This window comes from Carcharodon carcharias, chromosome 12, assembly GCF_017639515.1.
Source record: "Carcharodon carcharias isolate sCarCar2 chromosome 12, sCarCar2.pri, whole genome shotgun sequence".
Classification (NCBI taxonomy): domain Eukaryota; kingdom Metazoa; phylum Chordata; class Chondrichthyes; order Lamniformes; family Lamnidae; genus Carcharodon; species Carcharodon carcharias.
This window is the reverse complement of record NC_054478.1, coordinates 103,927,067-103,948,883: the sequence shown is the minus strand read 5'-3', so window position 1 is coordinate 103,948,883 and position 21,817 is coordinate 103,927,067. Positions and strand designations below refer to the sequence as shown.

The following is a 21,817-nucleotide window of genomic DNA, read 5'->3' as shown; positions in this document are numbered from 1 at the left end:
TATCCATGACACCATTATGGAAGTACCATTACTACAAGGTCTTAATGATTCAATAAAGTCCACCACCTTCAGTGAGCAGGTTATTACTAAGCAAGTGCCATTTGTTAGCACTGTTGATGACCCCTTCCATTACTTTACTGATGATCGAGAGTAGACTGATATGGCGGTAATTGGCTGGGTTGGATTTGTCCTGCTTTTTGTGTACAGGACATAGCTGGGCAATTTTCCACACAGCCGGGGAGAAGCCAGTGTTGTAACTGCACTGGAACAGCTTGGGTAGGGGCACGGCAAGCTCTGGAGCACAGGTCTTCAGTACTATTGCCGGAATATTGTCAGGGCCCATAGCCTTTGCAGTATCCAGTGCTTTCAGCCTTTTCTTCATATCATGTGGAATGAATCGAATTGGCTGAAGACTGGCCTCTGTGATTCTGGGGACCTCAGGAGGAGGCTGAGATGGATCATCCACTTGACACTTCTGGCTGAAGATTGCAGCAAATGCTTCAACTTTATCTTTTGCACTGACCCTGCTGGGCTCCTCCAGCATTGAGGATGGGGATATTTGTGGAGCCTCCTCCTCCAGTGAGTTGCTTAATTGTCCACCACCATTCACGACTGGATGTGGCAGGACTGCAGAACTTAGATCTGATCCATTGGTTGTGGGATCACTTAGCTCTGTCTATCACTTGCTGCTTATGCTTTTTGACACGCAAGTAGTCCTGTTTCGTAGATTGACATCTCATTTTTAGGTGTGCCTGGTGCTGCTCCCGGCATGCCCTCCTGCACTCTTCATTTCTGTGGTCACATCAACGACAAAGAGAACATAAATTTATGTTAAAAGATAAAAACAAAAAAACTGCGGATGCTGGAAATCCAAAACAAAAACAGAATTACCTGGAAAAACTCAGCAGGTCTGGCAGCATTGGCGGAGAAGAAAAGAGTTGACGTTTCGAGTTGTCATGACCCTTCGACAGAACTTGAGTTCGAGTCCAGGAAAGAGCTGAAATATAAGCTGGTTTAAGGTGTGTGTGTGGGGGGCGGAGAGATAGAGAGACAGAGAGGTGGAGGGGGTGGGGGTGTGGTTGTAGGGACAAACAAGCAGTGATAGAAGCAGATCATCAAAAGATGTCAACGACAATAGTACAATAGAACACATAGGTGTTAAAGTTAAAGTTGGTGATATTACCTAAAGGAATGTGCTATTTAAGAATGGATGGTAGGGCACTCAAGGTATAGCTCTAGTGGGGTTTTTTTTTATAATGGAAATAGGTGGGAAAAGGAAAATCCTTATAATTTATTGGAAAAAAAAGGAAGGGGGAAACAGAAAGGGGGTGGGGATGGGGGAGGGAGCTCACGACCTAAAGTTGTTGAATTCAATATTCAGTCCGGAAGGCTGTAAAGTCCCTAGTCGGAAATTTATGTTAGTCTGATATATAGTGTTTGCAGGGAGAATTCTCTTTAATGTTTTTGTGCATCACAGTGTTCATTCATATCTGTTCTGTGCAAGCCTATATGAGCAGCTTAAACATTCAAATCTCAGTGCAGAGGTATGAGTCAGAACTTGCACCTTAGGTGCAGCATGCAGATGTGACCCTTCATTTGGACTTCAGTGCAGATGAGCCCAGCTACTAGCCTTGTTGGAATGCAGCAGATCATGGAACCTTTTCCGGCACTTGTTCTAGGACCTTTGGTGCTCTCTTCCGCAGCAGACATTTCCAGCCAGGCCTTATTTGTGGTGGCTGGAGGGTTGCGCCAGCCAGCAAGGTATAGGACTTGTCTCCTCTTCTGCGCCCCATCCACTAATATTTGCAGGTCCTGCTTGCTGAACCTTGAAGCAGATGGACCCACTCCTTCCTTCCCTATTGTCTCCTCTGTGTGACATTCTATCAATACAAATGTGAAATGAAAAGGGTTGTAAGCCATGTATCTTACAATACTCTCATCCACATCAGTGTGCTTACATTTTCACCATATCATCAATAAACACAGTTGAAATGTTGTGGAGGGATTGGCCCCACTCAAATGGATGTTATGGCTGTCACTCCCAGATAGAAAGCTGTGCTCCTGACCACTAACTGCCCCTACTGGCTTACTTCCTCTTAGAGTCACACTGTTATGCCATGATAGTGTGATGATCTGAGCGACCTGGTGAAGGACCAACTGTGTGGGTGCATCCTAATAGATGGGTGGCAAAAGGGCAAGTGGATGGTCTAAGGACCGTGGCACTGAGGCATAATAGTTAACTACATTACTACAGAATATCCCTACCAGGCAGTAGTGCAAGATGATACCATCTCCATGGCTGTGTCTTGTGAAGCCACTCCATGATTTAAATGCTTCAGTACAGTGCACTGTGAATAGGCAGCAATAATGACAATTTTAGGGAAGGTCCATGATGGGCCATCCAGTCCAGGGTCAACAACCAGTTGGACAACATTTACAGAGTTCCCACTCACCTGACAGATTAGTGACGTGTCCTCCGAAGCATAGGGACTGTACCATGGGCTTCCTACCCCAGAAAGGGACCTTTCAGAAAGCCTGCTTTTCATAACTACCCAAGTTGCCCAACCCAATTTGGGACCCCCTCCAACTCTACACTACTTCGGGGTCATCACCGCGACTCCTATTATGGCCAACCCCCTGAACTGAAAATTAGAAGTTCGGACCACTTTTATGGACATTGGGTTTGTGGAGCTGGGAACTCTTGTGACGCTGCACACTCGATGTGAGTACAAAAATTCAAGCCTATGACACCCAGAGAGCATCGCAGTCAGACTCATCAGTTTGTAGCTCAATATTTATAGAAATTGAAAAGGCTTGATGGGGTTCTTTCCTCTCTGAAGAAGAGAAGGCTGAGAGATCTTTAAAATTTTGAAGGGGAAGATATAGAGCTTATGGGGAGCTCTATACTAGAGGCTATCAATATAAGATAATCACTTATAAATCCAATAAGGAATTCAGGAGAAATTTCTTTATCCTGCAAGTGGTTAGAATGTGCCACAGTGAGTGACTGAGGAGAATAGCTTAGATGCATTCAAGGCAAGTTAGATAAATACATGGGGGGAAAAAAGAAGTTTACGCTATTAGGGAGAGCTGAAGTAAGGTGAGAGGAAGCTTGCGTGGGACATAAGCACCAGCATTGACAACTTGGGCAAATGGCCTGTTTCTGTGTTATAAATTCTATGTAAAACATTTGGTGCAATCTTTTCATATGTATACTTAAGGTGTAATGGCTGAATATGACTTAATTTTTTTGAATGTTTACCATGAATTTAAAATATAAAGAAAACATCATCTTGGACAGCCACTGAATTATTTTTCTAACAGTAGTTAATGTTCAATACAAATTTAGAATATTGTCCCAGCTGGAGGAAAAGTCCTGGTGCTTGTGAAAAGAAGCTCAGATATGAAAAATCAAACACTTCAGTCTCTCTGAAACAGAAGAATAGTGACACCAGTGAGGAGCTTAGCTGGAAAGAAGATAATTCTATTTGTTCATTTTTCAAAGTATCCTGTTTCTTTGCTTCAGGATTGTTATTACAAGCAGTAAGTTCCAGGATAAGGTGATTATTATATGGCATTATGATATTCCTTTCAAGAAACTGCTCAACAAAATCATTTTAAAATGGGGTGTAATTGTGCTGTACTAATTGTAAAAGGATTAGAGTTACCTAGTTTCGAAAACACACTTCAGTGAGATTATGAGGCAGGCAAATCATCCTGTTATCTCTATAATTTATTGTGTTATTAAAATATTAGCTATTAAAGATTTCCCATTGGGGAAATGTTGAGATTAAGATTTATGGTCTAAGGAATGATGCAGATTTGGAAAGATATGTTACTATAGATTTGATTCTATAATGGACAAAAATCATTGGGCAGAATTTAATCACCCAGGACGGGTTTTGATGGTGGACCCAGAAGTGGGCAGAACTCATGGCAGGAATGGCTGGACTACCATGATTATATAGTGACTGACTAATACACATGGTGGAGGAGTGGGGCTCAGCAGTTATGCAGCCAGGTAGGGCATGAAGTCACTGAACACACCATTACTGATGAAGCCGGAGGTTAGGATGGCATTTTTAAGTGGTGCCTGGACATGCATCCAGTACATGCAAGGCAACAGGATCAATACCTTCACCTCTGGACTCAGCCTTCATCTCTGACACAGGATCCCAGGATCAGCACCTTCACATACAGACTCAACCAGAGCATGGCTCAGAGGAGACAAAGTTTGACCCCACAGTTCAGCAATGCCTTCCTGCAGGTTATTCCTCAGGCTGCCCAGGAATGGTAGAAGGCTCTCTTCCCCACTGATGGCATCAGGAAACCCTCCCACCTGACCAGTGAAGCCTGGACAGAGATTGCAGTGGATGCTAGCAGCCGTGGAGTCCACAGGCATTCCTGGGTCCAATACAGGAATGACTTCCATACCACTGGGGTAAGCACAATGTTACTGTTAGATCAATCTGGATCTCATTGAGGGCATCAAGCAATGGGTCTTAGTAAGGGGTAGGTGTGTGCAGGCAGATGAATGAAGTGTAAGGCACCACAGCCAATGCATCATAAGACCTGGATAGATCTGGGCCCAAACTTTCACACTCATACTTGCATTGTGGTTCAAGTGGCATGTGAGTGGGAGATGAATTATCTGTCAAAGGAAGACATGCTGATAGGGGTGTTAGATGCTAATCATGCTGAAACACATTCTCCCCTTCTGGCCGCAGGAGAAAATTATACATAATGTCAAAGAACTTGCAAAGAAGGGTGAAGGAGTGCCTGACATTAGATCGCTGATACCTGCAGAGGAAGAGGCAGTGGAATTGGCCGGAGAGCTGGGTGACTGGGCGATCATGGATGGTAAAGCAGGAGTGCAGAGAGAAGAATATGAGGAGGCCTAGAGTTTGGTGTTGTCCACTTGGCAGACAGGAGATGTGCATCACAGAGGAATGGGAAAAGGGATTGTGAATAACATGAGACTAATTCTTTCCGTCCTCTCATGGAGTTTCTCTCATTCCGCAGGAACAGTCTGCTATATTGAGCATGACCTTATGGTCCACCTCTGAGGAGGAGAGTGTCAAAGCATCAGAGGGCCTATTGTCACATCTTTCCCTGCAATCTCCACCAGCATAAATATAGTCACCTCAGTGGCAATGCGATCACAGTTAGAGTTGGGTTTACAATCTGGTGAGCACATCACAGACACGCTGGAGCAGCTGATGGAGGCTGTGAACACCGATGGCCCTGACAGTCAGAGCTCCAGGCCAATGACAGGTGTCTGGTCTTGGCCACACGAGACCTACTGGAGATGCAGTGACAGCAAAGGAACATCTGGTGGAGCTGCCAGAGGCATTGTGTAGACACCTGCAGATGATTGAGGAATCCATCCAGCCATAAGTTCTGCCATGTCTCAGGTGGGCAAGTGGTTGGCTTCCTCCATGGAGAGGTTGGCCACCATCTTGGATAGTTAGTTTTCAGCAGACCAGTCAGTGGATGCCGGACATGAGCTTGGACTTGCATACCATTGCTCTGGCAACGGGCTGTATACAGTGGTTGCCAGGTCAAAGGGGCTCGAGGCACCTGGACTTCTCTCCAGGTGCTGTCCTCCTCAGATAGTTAGGGAGATGCCTTTGCACACCAAAAGAGCAGAGGATGGCCAGGCTGCCTCTTCTCCTCTCAAAGTGTTGTGAGGTGACTATTCAATCTTCAGCCTCTCTGCCTCCAGTAACCAAGGCCAAAGTGCAACTGCACCTGTGCAGGAGCCCTTCAGCATGCCACGGTGGCCTGGGAAACCATAGGACGGCTGCCAAGGTCATGTCAGGCAATGGGTATCACATTCGGCAGCTTGCTTCCACATCAGCAGCAGATGTTGGGGTTGCACCACCTGGTAGTGACCAAAAGCATAAATAAAGAGCATGTAAGGTCACAATGCTTGCACAGGTGTTCAAACATTATACTGCAGTCTATGTTAATGTGTGATTAAATAGTCTGTTCATTTTATTCATATGTGGTGGATGGTTTATCTGTTGGGACCTGGTAAGCCATGCAATCATTTACAGAGTAACTTGCAACTGTATATGAGTGAAGGGAGAGTTTTGAAACCTCTGTGATTTGGGGGGCAAGGATGGAGTGGCATGTCGGGCTAGATTGGTGAAGTGCTGTCGGGTGAAGATGCAAAAGTCTCATGGGTGTAAGCCATGGAGCCCTTGGTTTCCAAAGGCATCATGCCTGTTGGAACCTATTGAGAATGAGGGCCTCCAGTACATTGCCTTGGCACCTGGTGCTGGAACACCAGCATGCAGGCCTGCCTGCTCTGATCTGATTCCACCATCCTCCTCATCAGTTGAGGCTCCTCCATGTCCACTGTTCCCAAGCCTCCCCCCTCTGCTGCATGAGGTTATGCAGAGTGCTGTACCCAACTATAATCCTCAAGACCCTTTGAGGTGCATACTGGAACCCTCCATTAGAATGATCCAGGCAGCAAAACTGAAATTTTTAACAATCTGATGCATCCTTGTGGAACCATGGGATTTATTGTAGTACCCCTCAGCTGGACTGTTAAGCTTTCTGACTGGTGTCATCAGCCAGGTCATGAGGGGATAGACTCTGCCACCCAGAATTCATCCATGTAGGCATGCAATGGCCTCAAATAGTTGTGACATCTGGGAGTGGCGAAGAATATATTCATCATTGGAGCTCCTTTGGAACCAAACATACATATGGAGAATACATCTCCTGTGGTCACAGGCCTTTTGCATTTTAATGGAGTGGAATCCTTTTCTGTTGATAAAGTTTGCAGGCTGTAGTCGATAACCCCCTGCAATTGTGGGAAGCTTACAATGGTCTCAAAGCCCTCAGATCAATCAGCCTGTCTCTCTGGATCTGTTCTGCAGCACACAACTCTCCTGCCCTCTTGAAGAAAATATTTATGCAGTGATGTGTGGCCGTCTACATGTTCCCTGCAGAGCCCTGAAGGAGCTGCTGGTGTACAAGTTTAATGCTGAAGGTCTTCCTGCAGCAGATCACACAGGTCTGTGACTGTCTCCCTCGACATCCTCAGCTGCCAATGGCATTGCCTTTCCAACGGCTGTGGGTTGTTGATGTGGGAGCGATAGGCTCTGGGACGTGCCATTGTTCTGTTTTGTACAGCTCTTGGCTGCCTTCCTCCTGATCATCCTCAGCATCTGGCCATGCTGCATGTTGTACACCTTGTTGTCCTCCTGGCTACACGTTGACCACACCCTATGTCATTCTCCTCTGCCCAAGCTCCAGGAATACTAGATGGCTGAAACCCATTTTGCCCGCAGAAGTTCAACATAGGCAGAGCCTTGATGAGGGTATGTCCTCCAATGGAAACCTGGCCTTCACCAAACATCTTGTGCCTGTGGCTGAATAGCACTCACCCTGGTCTTTGAGAAGTTTAGTCTTAGAGCCACACTCGATATGCCCTCAATTGCACCTGACCTTCCTTTTGATGTTTCTCAGATTTCTTTCCCTTCTTCCAAAAAAATCTCCAAGTGGTGGTAGGAAGCTCAACTCGCTCACCTTCCAACTTGAGGATTGACTTGCCTGCTCACCACTGGCTTTAACTGGTTGTGAAAGTGAAGGGCCGTGAATCCCACGCAATGCCAACATGGGTAGCGTTTAATCACTGAGGTTTATGGTTTAATGAATATTCATGCAAAACCATTATAATTAGCTTCCCGCCTCATGCTGTTGGCATTGGGGGTCCCACTTCCTCTCCACCACCAGATTAATTTGGCGCTTCCATCCCAATGTTGTGGACTTTGCACTGCGCTTTCCTTGCTATACAACTGCCATACCTGCCTCTTTCCAGGCTCCCTTGACCAACATTAAACTTTGCCCATTGTTTCCATGTTTTATGAATAATTTTAGAAGTACTGCATGTTGCACTTTTTTTAGTTGCAGCAGAAAAAAACAAATTGATTATACAAAACTGCACATCCAGTGGCATAGCCAGACATAAAATCAGCTGTTGAAATACTGTCCCAAGTGAGGTGGCCAGGAGACACATAGAAACATAGAAACTAGGAGCAGGAGTAGGCCATTCGGCCCTTTGAGCCTGCTCCACCATTCATTATGATCATGGATGATCATTCAACTCAATAGCCTGCTCCCGCTTTCTCCCCATATTCTTTGATCCCTTTCACCCCAAGAGCTACATCTAACTCCTTCTTGAAAACATACAATGTTTTGACTTCAAATACTTTCTGTATTAGTGAATTCCACAGGCTCACCACTCTCTGGGTGAAGAAATTTCTCCTCATCTCAGTCCTAAATGGTCTACCCTGTATCCTCAGACTGTGAGCCCCTGGTTCTGGACTCCTCACCCTTGGGAACATCCTTCCTGAATCTACACAGTCTAGTCCTGTTAGAATTTTATAGGTTTCTATGAGATCCCCCCTCATTCTTCTGAACTCCAGCGAATATAATCCTAACCGACTCAATCTCTCCTCAGATTTCAGTCCTGCCATCCCAGGAATCAGTCTGGTAAACCTTCGCTGTACTCCTTCTATAGCAAGAACATCCTTCCTCAGATAAGGAGAACAAAACTGCACATAATAACACTTCAGCTACATTCACTGGTGTTCTTCTCCTACCCGATCCCAATTATGGTTTATATCTGATGATGTTGCTTCATTCTGGAATAGGACTTTCTGGTGCAACTGGGAATTCTTGCACTTGTGATTAGTCTGGAATTCTCATCTGCAGCACAGAGTATGACCCTGTAACAAATCACAAAGTTAGGTATGAGCTATAACCAGGATCAAAAGGAAAAGGAGCAAAGATAGAGAGTGCTGCTAAGTAGGAGGGGAGTTGGATGTAGCAAATAACTATCTGAACTGGGAACGTTGGAGGAAAGGTGTCTTTAAATTTGTCAGGAAGGGGTTGTTGGGAGAGGGTTACAATAGGGTGACTTCCCAAATGAGGTACAATAGAAACATTCTGAGGATCACCACCACCTGGAAGTTCCCATCCAAGTGACACACCATCCTGACTTGGAAATATATTGCCGTTCCTTCACTGATGCTGAGTCAAAATCCTGGGACCCCCTCCCTAACAGCACTGTGGGTGTACCTACACCACATGGATTACAGGGGTTCAAGAAGGCAGCTCACCACCAACTTCTCAAGGGCAATTAGGGTGGGCAATAAATGCTGGCTTAGCCAATGATGCCCACGTTCCATGAATGGATAAATAAAAAAACTTTAATTTATGTCGAGATTGTTCTCTGTGGCAGTAGCGCACATGTTTCATGCCTCACCGATTCCCTGGATAGTCCCTAGATCAAGGAGGAGTGTTCCTGTAAAGCTTGGTTTAAGAGAAAATAGCCCTGGAGTCAAGATGCCTGAGTAACAGGGGCAGCTGGCAACCAAACTAATAAGCAACAGCTGGAGCTGGGGCATGTAGATGTCCCATGTAGTAGAAGGATCCAATACATTAAGGGTTAACTGGGACTGAGTACAGTACTGCCCACTGGTAACGTAAGAAGGCACCTGACCTGGAACTTAGGTCAGCAGTGTAGAGCTAAGGATGTGCTATGGAGTCCTCTTCATACCTATACCCTCTACTGTAAGTATATACATAGTTCAGTAATGTTAATAAGGACTTCTTGGTAGCTTCTGCAAGACTGCTTAAGGCATCTTAGCAGTACACACCATGGGTAGTGACAACCCGACAAAACATGGTGGCAGCTGGATCAAAAGCCACGTCCTCTATAAAAAGACTGAAGGAATCTGGAAAATGACAACAGCACCAAATTTCTGCTCTGAAAAAAACCTCACTCAAGAAACAAGAAGCTGAGAAAACTTACCTGAAAAGCTTCTGAGACAGAAAATCCTGGCAGTGTAAAAAAAAGTTAGAAGTTAAGCTCAAGCTAAAGTCTCCTCTGGATCCCTGTGGAAGCAGCTTCAACAAAGCAGAGCTAGCAGCCAGCAGCTTGCAGGGTGACATACAACCTTCTTAACATTCCAGGGAAGCCAGTCCTGTGAATTATTTATTTTAAAAACCAGACAGGCAGAAAATTCAGTTGCATGTTATTTGCTAGCTCGACCTCAGGAGTGCAACAAAAGGAAAAAAGAAAAAAAGCCATTGAACACGCAGAAACTCACATCTAAACAAAAATCCGAGTGCCTCGCAAAATATTGGATCTTGAAGCCAACGAGACTTCTACTCTCCCAAACCAGACCTGACCCGTGGCCATTTTGCAGCTTTTTCCTCCTCCCAGCCCATCACTGCTGTAGTAATTATGGTTTTAAATAGTGTGCAATGTATCTTTAAGAATAATACCTGTTAGGCAAGATCACACGATCTGTAGTAATCAATAGGACAGTAGCGTGGGCTACCTCTGCAGTCAGTGTAGAGATAGAGTTGGATTTGAAAGCACATGTGTAGTTGCTGTTGAGGATATTGTAAACAAACTTAATATTTCCATCCAAGAAGTGTCTGCAGACCAACTCCATCATTAATAGCACAACGTGGCCATCCTACAACAAACTGGTGATGAGGATAAAACACGATTGAACAGAAGAAATCAAGTTAAAAAGAAATCAGCACTGTACCTCATCCAGTGATTGTAAGTAGCAAGCTCCATTAGAATTGAAGAAGTTATCCTCTCTCAAAATGCCGCAATTTGGGAGAATTGATCTTTTTGAGCCAGTCATAGACAATACATAGTACGCCTCACGTTCTTTTTTCAAGAGAGTGAGATTATGGGGGCAAGGGAATAGATGAGCGATCCACTTGAATACTTGAAGGAGCAAAGCCTACAGTCTGATTTGAAGTTTGATAGCACCTAGTGCCCCAGATTCGAAGAAATTTGATGAATTGGTGGACCTCGTGAAGAGTCACTTTCAACCCAAGCCCTCAATCACGATGCAGATGTTCAGGTTTAATTCATGAAATAGAGCCCCTGGTGAGACAATTCATGCTACGTTGCAAATTTGAAGCAGTTAACGGAACATAGTGAGTTCGGTACACTCTGAACAATATGCTCAGAGATCGTTTAGTGTGTGGTGTGAAAGAGGACTCTATTCAGAAAAGATTATTGTCCAAAGTGAATCTGGATTTCAAGAAGGCGCTAGAGATAGCGCTGGTCATGGAAAGCACGCTAAGAGATTCAAAAGCAATACAGGATGCTCAAAATGGTGCCGTTCTCCACATTGGACTGGAAACCTCAAACAAAAGTGGCACGAGAAAGGTGAGACTCTGCCGAGAAGCAGGAAATAGCCCCCGCTAACTTAGCAGCGAAATCGAAGAATCATTTTAATAGAGGTGAAAACAATCAGTCTTTTAGCGATTGGCAGTTTAAAAAAATCAAATGCTACTATTGTCATAGAAATGGACATATGATGAGGCAATGCAAGGAAAGATTCAAGCAGGCTTGTAAACAAAAGAGGAAGCCCAATGAAATCTACAATGTACAAGAGCCTGAAACAACAAATTCTGACATTAGCTATGCCTGTCTCTTTATGGGGTATGTGGAACATTCCTTGTTTCAGTCCTACTCCAGCCCCCTCCCACAACTCTTTCTCCGGTACATCGATGATTACTTTGGTGCTGCTTCATGCTCTCGTTGGGACTTAGAAAAATTTATTAATTTTGCTTCCAATCTGCACCCCTCCATCATTTTCACGTGGTCCATCTCTGACACTTCCCTTCCCTTCCTTGACCTCTCTGTCTCAATCTCTGGTGATAGACTGTCCACCAATATCCATTACAAACCCACCGACTCCCACAGCTACCTCGACTACAGCTCCTCACACCCCGTTTCCTGTAAGGACTCCATCCCATTCTCTCAGTTCCTTCGCCCCCATCGCATCTGTTCCGATGATGCTACCTTCAAAAACAGTTCCTCTGACATGTCCTCCTTCTTCCTTAACCGAAGTTTTCCACCCACGGTCGTTGACAGGGCCCTCAACCGTGTCTGGCCCATCTCCCGCGCATCCGCCCTCACGCCTTCTCCTCCCTCCCAGAAACATGATAGGGTCCCCCTTGTCCTCACTTATCACCCCACCAGTGCCCCTTCACTTGCTCTCTCCTCACCGTCCAAGGGCCCAAACACTCCTTTCAAGTGAAGCAGCATTTCACTTGCATTTCCCCCAACTTAGTCTACTGCATTCGTTGCTCCCAATGTGGTCTCCCCTACATTGGAGAGACCAAACGTAAACTGGGCGACCGCTTTGCAGAACACCTGCGGTCTGTCCGCAAGAATGACCCAAACCTCCCTGTCGCTTGCCATTTTAACACTCCACACTGCTCTCTTGCCCACATGTCTGTCCTTGGCTTGCTGCATTGTTCCAGGAAGCCCAACGCAAACTGGAGGAACAACACCTCACCTTCCGACTAGGCACTTTACAACCTTCCGGACTGAATATTGAATTCAACAACTTTAGGTCTTGAGCTCCCTCCTCCATCCCCACCCCCTTTCTGTTTCCCCCTTCCTTTTTTTTCCAATAAATTATATAGATTTTTCTTTTCCCACCTATTTCCAATATTTTTAAATATTTTAAAATCTTTTATGCTCCCTCCACCCCCACTAGAGCTATACCTTGAGTGCCCTACCATCCATTCTTAATTAGCACATTCGTTTAGATAATATCACCAACTTTAACACCTATGTGTTCTTTTGTTCTATTGTTGTTGACATCTTTTGATGATCTGCTTCTATCACTGCTTGTTTGTCCCTACAACCACACGCCCCCTCCACTTCTCTCTCTCTCTCTCTCTCCGCCCCCCCCACACACCTTAAACCAGCTTATATTTCAACTCTTTCTTGGACTCGAACTCAAGTTCTGTCGAAGGGTCATGAGGACTCGAAACGTCAACTCTTTTCTTCTCCGCTGATGCTGCCAGACCTGCTGAGTTTTTCCAGGTAATTCTGTTTTTGTTCTGACATTTACTTGTTGTTTACTCTGGAAGTTGGAAAAGCAGAACCAGTATTTGTCACATTGAAAGTAAATGGCAAACCTGTTAGAATGCAAGTGGACACTAGAGCTTCCACTACAGTAATTGAGGAAATAAACCTTCAGATATTTGAATAATGGTGAACATCAATTAAGTTTAGAAGAAACAACTGCCAAACTAAAAACATATATGAGTGAAGGCATTCAAGTAAAAGGCATAAGCAGAGTAACAGTCCATTATGGAAGCCAATCAGCAAAGCTACCTTGAAGGTGGTAGCAGGTGAAGGGCTAAGCCTCCTGGGGCAAAGTTGGTTAAAGGAGATTAAGTTAGAATCGGCTGAAATTTTCCAGTTGAGAGCAAGTGGGCTACCAGAGCTGCTTAAAATGTACACCACCGTCTTTAAGGATGAACTGGGGAAAATCCAGGGACTGCAGGCCAAGATTCATGTGGATCTGGAAACAACCCCTCACTTCATGAAGGCGAGATCACTGCCATATGCCCTGTGAGAAAAAGTCAACATTGAACTGAACAGACTCGAGAAACTGGGCGTTATACAACCTGTTCAGTTGTCAGAATGGGCAGCATCCATAGTCCACGTCCTTAAACCTGACCAAAGCATCCAAATTTGTGAAGACTACAAACTCACGGTTAATAAAGTAGCTAAGCTAGACAGGCATCCCATTCCAAAAATTGAAGACCTGTATGCTAAGCTGGCAGGACGGACAATGTACACAAAGTCTGACATGAGTCATGCTTATCAACAATTAGAATTGGATCATGCCTCCTGGGAATTTGTCACAATTAATACCCACAAAAAGTTGTACAATTTACATGATTGCCTTTTGGTGTCTCCTCCACTTGTGCCAACTTTCAGCGAGCAATGGAAAGCTTACTGCAGGGACTGCCCCAGATTGTAGTCTATTTAGACAATGTATTGGTGACAGGATTCACTGAAAAAGAGCATTTGGCAAACTTATAAGAAGTCTTAAAACATTTCTTGCAAATTGAAGTGTTTGTAAAGAAAGAAAGGGCACTTTCCAAGTGAGGGAAGTAATCTATTTGGGTCACCGGGTAGATTCACAGGGCCTCCACCCAGTTGAGAAGAAAGTGAGAGCCATAAGAGAGGCACCTGCGCCAAAGAACTCCTCAGAGCTCAGGTCATACCTAGGAATGATCAACTATTATGGGCGGTTCTTACCCAATTTGTCCACAGTGCTGGCCCCCCTGCATTCTCTATTCAAAAAGAAGCAACGTTGGTCTTGTGAGGTGCCCCAGAAAGAAGCTTTCATAAAGGTGAAGCAATTGTTGCACTCATCCAATCTATTAATGCATTATGACCAGACAAAAGAATTGGTGCTGACATGTGACACACCTCCCTACAGAGTGGGAGTAGGGCTCTCTCATAGGATGAACAATGGCACAGAATGGCCAAAGGTTATGGATCAAGAGCGCTCACCACAGCAGAAAAGGGATACTAGCAGATAGAAAAAGAAGGCCTGTCAGTCATCTTTGGTGTCAAGGAATTTCACCAGTATGTACACGGCCATCATTTTACAATTGTTTCAGACCACAAACCATTGCTAGGATTGTTTAGTGAGGACAAGGTATACCATCCATAACCTCAGCAAGAATATAACAGTGGGCCTTAATTCTGGCAGCATACAAATACACTTTTGTACATAGACCTGGCAATCAAATTACAAACATCGATGCCCTTAGTTGTTTGCCTTTACAAGAAAATGAGGAGCATGTCCCAGTTCCACAGGAACTTGTTTTATTGTTAAATTTCTTAGATTCCTTGCCAGTATGCGCTCAACAGATCAGAGACTGGTCAAGTCGGGACCCAGTCCTATCTCAGGTACAAGAACAAGTGCCGGTACCTGACGAAATGCAACCGTACTTCCACAGGTGACATGAAATAACCAGTCAGGATGGCATCTTATTGTGGGAGCACAAGTAATCGTTCCTGTAAATGGAAGGGAACCACTTTTACTCGAGCTACGCAGTGCCCATCCAGGAATTTCCCGAATGAAGACCATAATACGCAGCTAATTATGGTGGCCTGGAGTGGATGGTGAAATAGAGTTTAGCAAAGCACTGTGTGCAATGTCAGTAACTGCAAAAGTTGCCATTGACAGCTCCGTTACGCCCATAGGAGTGGCCGAGTAGGCCCTGAGTGCGGTTTCACATTGACTATGTTGGACCTTTCCTGAAAACAATGTTTCTGCTCATTGTCAATACCCATTCAAAATAGTTGGACGTATATGAGGTGAAACCACCAACGTCGGCTGCTACAATTGGGAAACTACGTCAGAGTTTTACCATTCATGGACTACCAGAAGTAGTCATTTCTGATAATGGCACGGCATTTGTGAGTGCTGAGTTTCAACGATTTATCAGCCTCAAAGGTATCACTCGTATGAAACCTGTACCATACCAGCCTTCCTTAAGTGGACTGGTCAAAAGGGCGGTTCAAATGTTCAAGGCAGGCATGAAAATGCTAACTGGTGATTTCTTGTCAACCAAGCTAGCATGCTTTCTTTTTCATTATAGGACTACCCCTCACACAACCACTGGCGTCACACCTGTGGAGTTATTGTTGAAACGCTGTCTCAGGATGAGACTGAGCTTAAAAGTGCCAAATTTAGAGGGGAAGGTGGAAAGGAGTCAGAGAAGCCAGAAAACTATACACGACTGGCATAGACATGAGAGGAATAACCTTGGGAGAGTCGGTATATGTAAAAAATTTCAGGGAATGACCAAAGTGGTTACTAGGTGAATTAAGTGCGGTGGCTGGACCTCTATCTTACCACGTGAAGGTGGAAGGCCTGATCATTCATAAATATGTAGCCCATTTAAGGAAGAGAGAGACAAATCACCAAGACATGGTTCCACCAGTGATTGACGGGGTCTGCATTTCCTGTTGAGGATACCCAATGCAGGACTGACGTATCTGATGTTCCTGTAAGAGTTGAGGATACAGAACTGCAAGTGCCCACTGAAGCACCTGATGTTCAGGCAACCCTGGAAAAGGAAGTTCCTGACAAAGAATCTGAAGTTGTGGAGCTGTAACATTCCACACGTACCAGGAAACCACCTGAAAGACTGAACTTGTAAATTCCTTACCTGGTGTAAATATTATGGGCAGAATTTTCCCCTCGTCGGGGTGGGTGGGGGGGGGCGGGTGGATGTTGAAGAGCAGGCATGTGTTCCCCTGATCAGGGGTGCACCGCCATTTTACATGGGCAGGCCAGTTAAGGGCTGCCCAGCATGACGTCTGCACGGAAGCGCTATGCTCTCCCTATGCAGGTGGGGGTGGATTCCCTGAGTCGAGAATGCGTTCTTTTGCACATGCGCATGAAAGAGCACACTCATCTCCCTGAGGCTAAATGCTGCCTCAGGGAGATCAGCTCCACAGTAAAATATTTTAAAAATATAAAAAAAATTCCCTGACATGTCCCCTCATGTGACACTGTCACATGAGCTGGGATATGTCCATCACTTTTAAATACACTTTAATTACATTTTTAAAAACCTACATGAAACCTCATTCCGCCCGTGGATGAGGTTTCATGCTTTTTCTAATGCCCACCAGGGCTCCTGGCCTGCCCGCCAACCTTAAGGTTGGATGGGCAGGCCCGTTAATTACTTTAATGACTCTGTCAATGGCCTCAATTAGCCATTGACAGGTCAGCGGGCGCACAGCTGATTCTGCTGAGCCCCTGCCTACCTGAAAATTGAAATGACATTGTGAGTTCTGCCTGACGTCACCGCGCGTCATTTTGAGTGGGCCCTGCCTCCCTGCTCGCCGACCCGGAAATCCTGGCTTATATTGTCTTGAAAAACGTGTACTTGTAAATATAACATGTATAACAGCAAAATACTGCGGATGCTGGAAATCTGAAACAGAAACAAAAATAGCTGGAAAAGCTCAGTAGTTCTGATGAAGAGTCATATGGACTCGAAATGTTAACTCTGTCTTCCTCTCCACAGATGCTGTCAGACCTGCTGAATATAATATGTATAACTGAGTTAAAGGGGGAGGAATGTTGTAACTATGGTTTTATTTAGTGTGTAATGTACCTTTAAGAATAATACATGTTAGGTAAGATTACGAGACCTATACTAACCAATAGGAGAGTGGCAAGGGCTATCTCAGCAGTCAGTGTAGAGAGAGAGTTGGAGTTGAAAGCACATGTGTAGTTGCTGCTGAGTATATTATAAATATACTTAATGTTTCCAACCAAGAAGCATCTGCAGATCAACTTTATCACTAATAGCACAACTTGGCCACCCTACAACAACTGCCGTTTTAAAAGTTGTGGCAAAAGTCCGAAGAGCACAAAAATCTCTTCGGCAATATCAGCGGTGCCATTTTGAAATCTTTCGATCTCTTAAAGGGGCACCCACAGTTTTAAATTTCTCAACCATGGATCTCAATTCATTATTGCCACCCCCAATGTGCCTTATGTGTGGCCTGGACCAATCTCACAATTGGAGTTATTGGAGAAAAATGTTCCTCTGATATGGCGCAGCTGCAGGGTTAAGTAAAAAGTTGGAGACAGAACAAGTTAGCACATTACTTTATTCAATTGGACCAATGCCAGACGATATCATTTATCATTGCCAGGCAAGCCATAGATGGAATCACTGCTAAGTTTGATGTTGTTTTAAAATCTTTTGACCTCTGTCTACCTGAGATCCAACGAGATCTTGGAACACACCAAATTTAACGGGAGAGTCCAGCAGCCTGGGGAGCCTATTGATTCTTTTATGAATGTCCTCTACCACATGGCAAAAGGATAATATGAATGTGGAGATCTGAAATCAGAACTCATCCAAAACAGAAACATGGTGAGTGTTGCAGACGATTCACCCTCTGATCTTGTCCAAGGAAGACTTCACTTTCAACAATGCTGTCCAGTTAGTCAGGCTTTCCATGCTACGACAAGATGTCTGAGTAACATGGGTAGTTGGTAACCGGACTAATAAGCAACAGCTGGAGCTAGGACATATGGGTGTCCCAGGAACCAGATCACAACATGCTCTATGGCCTTGGATAGTGTGGATGGTTTTTGGGCCATGTCCTTGGAGTCGGTTTAGAAAATATGGCCACCCTAGGTTACAGAGGGAATGTTTTTAAGTAAGGATTGTGGGTGGAAGCCTCCAAACTCTGGTGGGAGAAGTTTGTGGAAAGTGTATCTCTGAGAACAGCATGGCAAGTATATATATATATTTTTAAAGAAGAATGTGCCTGAGAGCTAACTGTGTCTATTGAAGGACAGAATAGCTATAGAGATATTTCTGTGAAAATGATATTATTGCTGGTATGGTAAGCTAGGATAAACAATATAGCACTTACCTCAACTATATTTTTTGTGGAAAAAAATCTACCAATTGTGAAGTTAACACAATATTTTGTAAATGGACCAGAATGCGTATCTTCAATGTAAGGATTCTAAACTTTACAGGGAAACTGTTCCCCAGAAGGTCCACCTTAGTGTACAACTGACTGGAGGATAAGAGTTAGGGTGTGAAGACAGTGTGCAGTTCTGAACTTAATACCTAACATCATCAACAACAACCTGTATTTATACAGAACATTTATTATAATAAAATGTCCCAAGGGTTATGAAGTTGGACACCAAGCCACATAAGACGTTATTAGGTTAGATGGCCGGAAGCTTGATCAAAGAGGTAGGTTTTAAGGAGTATCTTACAGAAGGGAAGAGAGTTATATAGGGTTTAGAGGGAAATCCCAGAGCATAGGGAGCCAAGGCAGATGGAGATGCAGGTACATAATGGTGGAGCAATTAAAATTGAGGGTACTCAGTAGCTAGAATTAGATGGGCACAGATATTTTGGAGTGTTTTGAGAAAATTACAGAGATAAAGAGTGGCAAAGCCATGGAGGGATTTGAAAGCAAGGATGAAAATTTTAAAATTGAGGCATGTTCGACTGGGAGCCATTTTAGGTCAGGGAGCACTGGGGTGATGGATGAACAATATGTGGAAATCAACCAACAGAGTACATTCGAATAGTGGTCTAAAGATAGCAAATATATGGATGAGGGTTTCAGCAGCAGATGAATTGAGGGAGGAGTGAAGTCAGGCAATGTTACTGAGGTAGAAATAGTGGTCTTAGTGATGGTATGAATGTGAAAGGATGTGAACACATTGGAGAGAGTGCAGAAGAGGTTTACAAAAATGGTTTCAGGGATGAGACACGTCAGTGATGAGGAAAGATTGGAGAAGCTGGGACTGTTTTCCTTGGAAAGGAGAAGACTCACAGGAGACTTGATAAAAATTTTCAAAATCATGAGGGGTCTGGACAGAGTAGATAGGGAGAAACTGTTCCTGCTCATAAACAGATCGTGAACCAGAGAGCAGTTTTAAAGCGTTTTGCAAAAGAAGCAAATGCCAGGTGAGAAAAAACTTTTTTACACAGCCAATAGTTAGGGTTTGGAATGCACTGCCTGGAAGTGTGGTGGAGGCAGGTTCAATTGAGGAATTCAAGAGGGCATTGGATGATTATTTAGATAGAAACAATGTGCAGGGTTACAAGGAAAAGGCAGGAGATTGGCACAAAGTTAAAATGTTCAGAGAGCCGCTGCGGATACGATGGGCTGAATGTCCTCCTTCTACACGTCACAATTTTGTGATTCAATCAATATTTCAAAATATGCCATTAAAAGGGCGATAAAATGCTTTAGGGAAATTGGAATTCTCTTATCTTCAGAGAACGATCAAACTCCACGCAGTGCCACTTGGGGCGGTGATGAGTAGCGAAAGCCGGGCGAACAACCCCTGCTGCCGGATGGCTCCAGCTGGTCGCCTCTTGATTCTGCAGAACTTTCTCGACAACCGTTACCTTGGAAACGGCGCTGCCATTTTCAAACAGGACTGGACATGCAGCGGGTTTGGAAGATTTTGGCTAAGCGTTTGCCACGGCGGGGAAACCCTGATTAAGTTCATGCCTGATTTAAGCGCAAATCAAACAGTTTAGTTAGTTGCGGCCCAGCAATTGCCAGTGCCAAAGACTGAGTGGGAGTGTTGTTGCTAAGCAACGGCCTGTCCCCAATAACATTGAAAAGTTTCTCGATGGAGGAATCCGCGCTCTGCCAGTGCCTCAAAGAGGGAGCAGATCCAGAGGCAGAAAAACAGGTAAAGTTACTGCACAGAAAGTCCCGTGATATTTTAGTAAGATTCACACGAGGAACTGGAAGTGACTTTAAGTCACAGATATTGTTCGAGGGAGTAATGAAGTTCAATTGACAGCATCACTGGTTTAAACATTTTATAATGTATTTCACATGAAATATAAACATGCCCATTAAAATAAAATCAATGGGAAAAACATGTTTTATTATCATTCATGGCACAGTTTGGATATCACATTCGCTTTCTTCTTGGAGTTCAAGGTTGATACAGAATTGCATTTGATACTAAATGTGTAACAACAAACATTACTGCTTTTGTAATAAGTTTTGCTAAGATAATGTTACACGTTCTTTGCATGAAATGACAGCCAGGTGTGTACAGAGCTTTGTCAAGTTTTCATTTGTGTGCAGCATTTTCCTTCCATTCTTGTGCATGCTTTTTTAAATAGAATATTCAATGTCGTTTTATGAAATGTGATATTTATTGTACTCCCAAAGTAGTATTGTAAATAATGATGTAAGTCCAAAAAATCATAAACTTCTGAAGTTAATACATCAACAAATTAAAATCTATGTCAAAGTATTAATTCAATTTAAGCGTAATGACTGATGATTTAGTTGCCAGCTCACAAAGAGGTCAGTGGAGAGCACTTTAAAGTTTTTGAAAAGTATTAGCTTACATTACATAAGAAACAGGAGCATAAGAAGGCTATTTGGCCCCCTCAAGCCTACTTCACCATTCAACATAAGATCATGGCTGATCTGATTGTGGCCTTAACTCTACTTTCTTCCTTGCCCCCCATAACCCATGACTCCCAAGTCAATCAAAAACCTGCTGAAATCAGCCTTGAATAGATTAAATGATCCACCTCCACTGCTCACTAGGGAAGACAATTCCAAACATGAATGACCCTCTGAGAGAAGAAATTCCTCCTAATGTCTGTCTTAAATTGGACACCCCTTATTTTTAAACTGTGCTCCCCAATTCTAGATCCCCCCATGAGAGGAAAGATCCTCTCAACATCTTCCCTGTCAAGCCTTCTTGTTATCTTATATATTTCAATAAGAGCACCTCTCATTCTTCTAAACTCCAATGGTTGTAAGCCCAGCCTTCTCAACCTTTCCTCATAAGACAACTCTTTCATCCCAGGAGTCAGCCTAGTGAACCTTCTCTGAACTGCTTCCAATGCAAATATACCCTTCCTTAAATAAGGAGACTAAAAATGTACACAGTACTCCAGGTGCGGTCACACCAATGCTCTGTAAAATTGTAGCAAGACTTCCCTACTTTTATAATCCATCCAATTTACATTCCATTTGCCTTCCTAATTGTTGTAGCCCCTGGATGCAGCCAGCTGCCTTGGGAAAACCAATATTGCAGAGGGGTCTTCAAACTGCATTGGGCCACTTAGCTGCATATCCAAAGAGTTGCAGGCCCCCAGATGCCTGTTTCTTCATCTGTACCAATGTGGCAGGTGATGCATTTCCAGTTCATAATAAGTGTGCGCCTCCCGTCTGTTATAAGAGATTTAAGTACCCATTTAGCACTTAAAAAATGGACAAAGTGCCACTCAATTTTCTAGGTTTTTGGACTGGATTTTGTGGTCCCTGGGTGGGGGAACCTGTCTATGACCCTGTTGGCTGCCACACAGAAATTTAAAGCTGGGAGCTGCATTAATGGCTTTAAGGCGAGACCTCCGCCCCTATCTCAGTAGGAAGACCCACCTTAGT

At 44.1% G+C, this 21,817-nt stretch overlaps 1 protein-coding gene across 1 annotated transcript in view; it reads left to right on the top strand.

Moving 5' to 3' along the window:
• The first annotated feature begins 19,854 nt into the window (after positions 1 to 19,854).
• Positions 19,855 to 21,817, top strand: part of dnah7 (dynein, axonemal, heavy chain 7) — a 616,407-nt gene continuing 614,444 nt past the window's right edge. Inside the window, exon 1 of the mRNA XM_041200170.1 lies at positions 19,855 to 20,090. Within this exon, the coding sequence (XP_041056104.1) occupies positions 20,028 to 20,090 (63 nt within the window). The 5' untranslated portion in view covers positions 19,855 to 20,027. The remainder of the gene's footprint in view (positions 20,091 to 21,817) is intronic.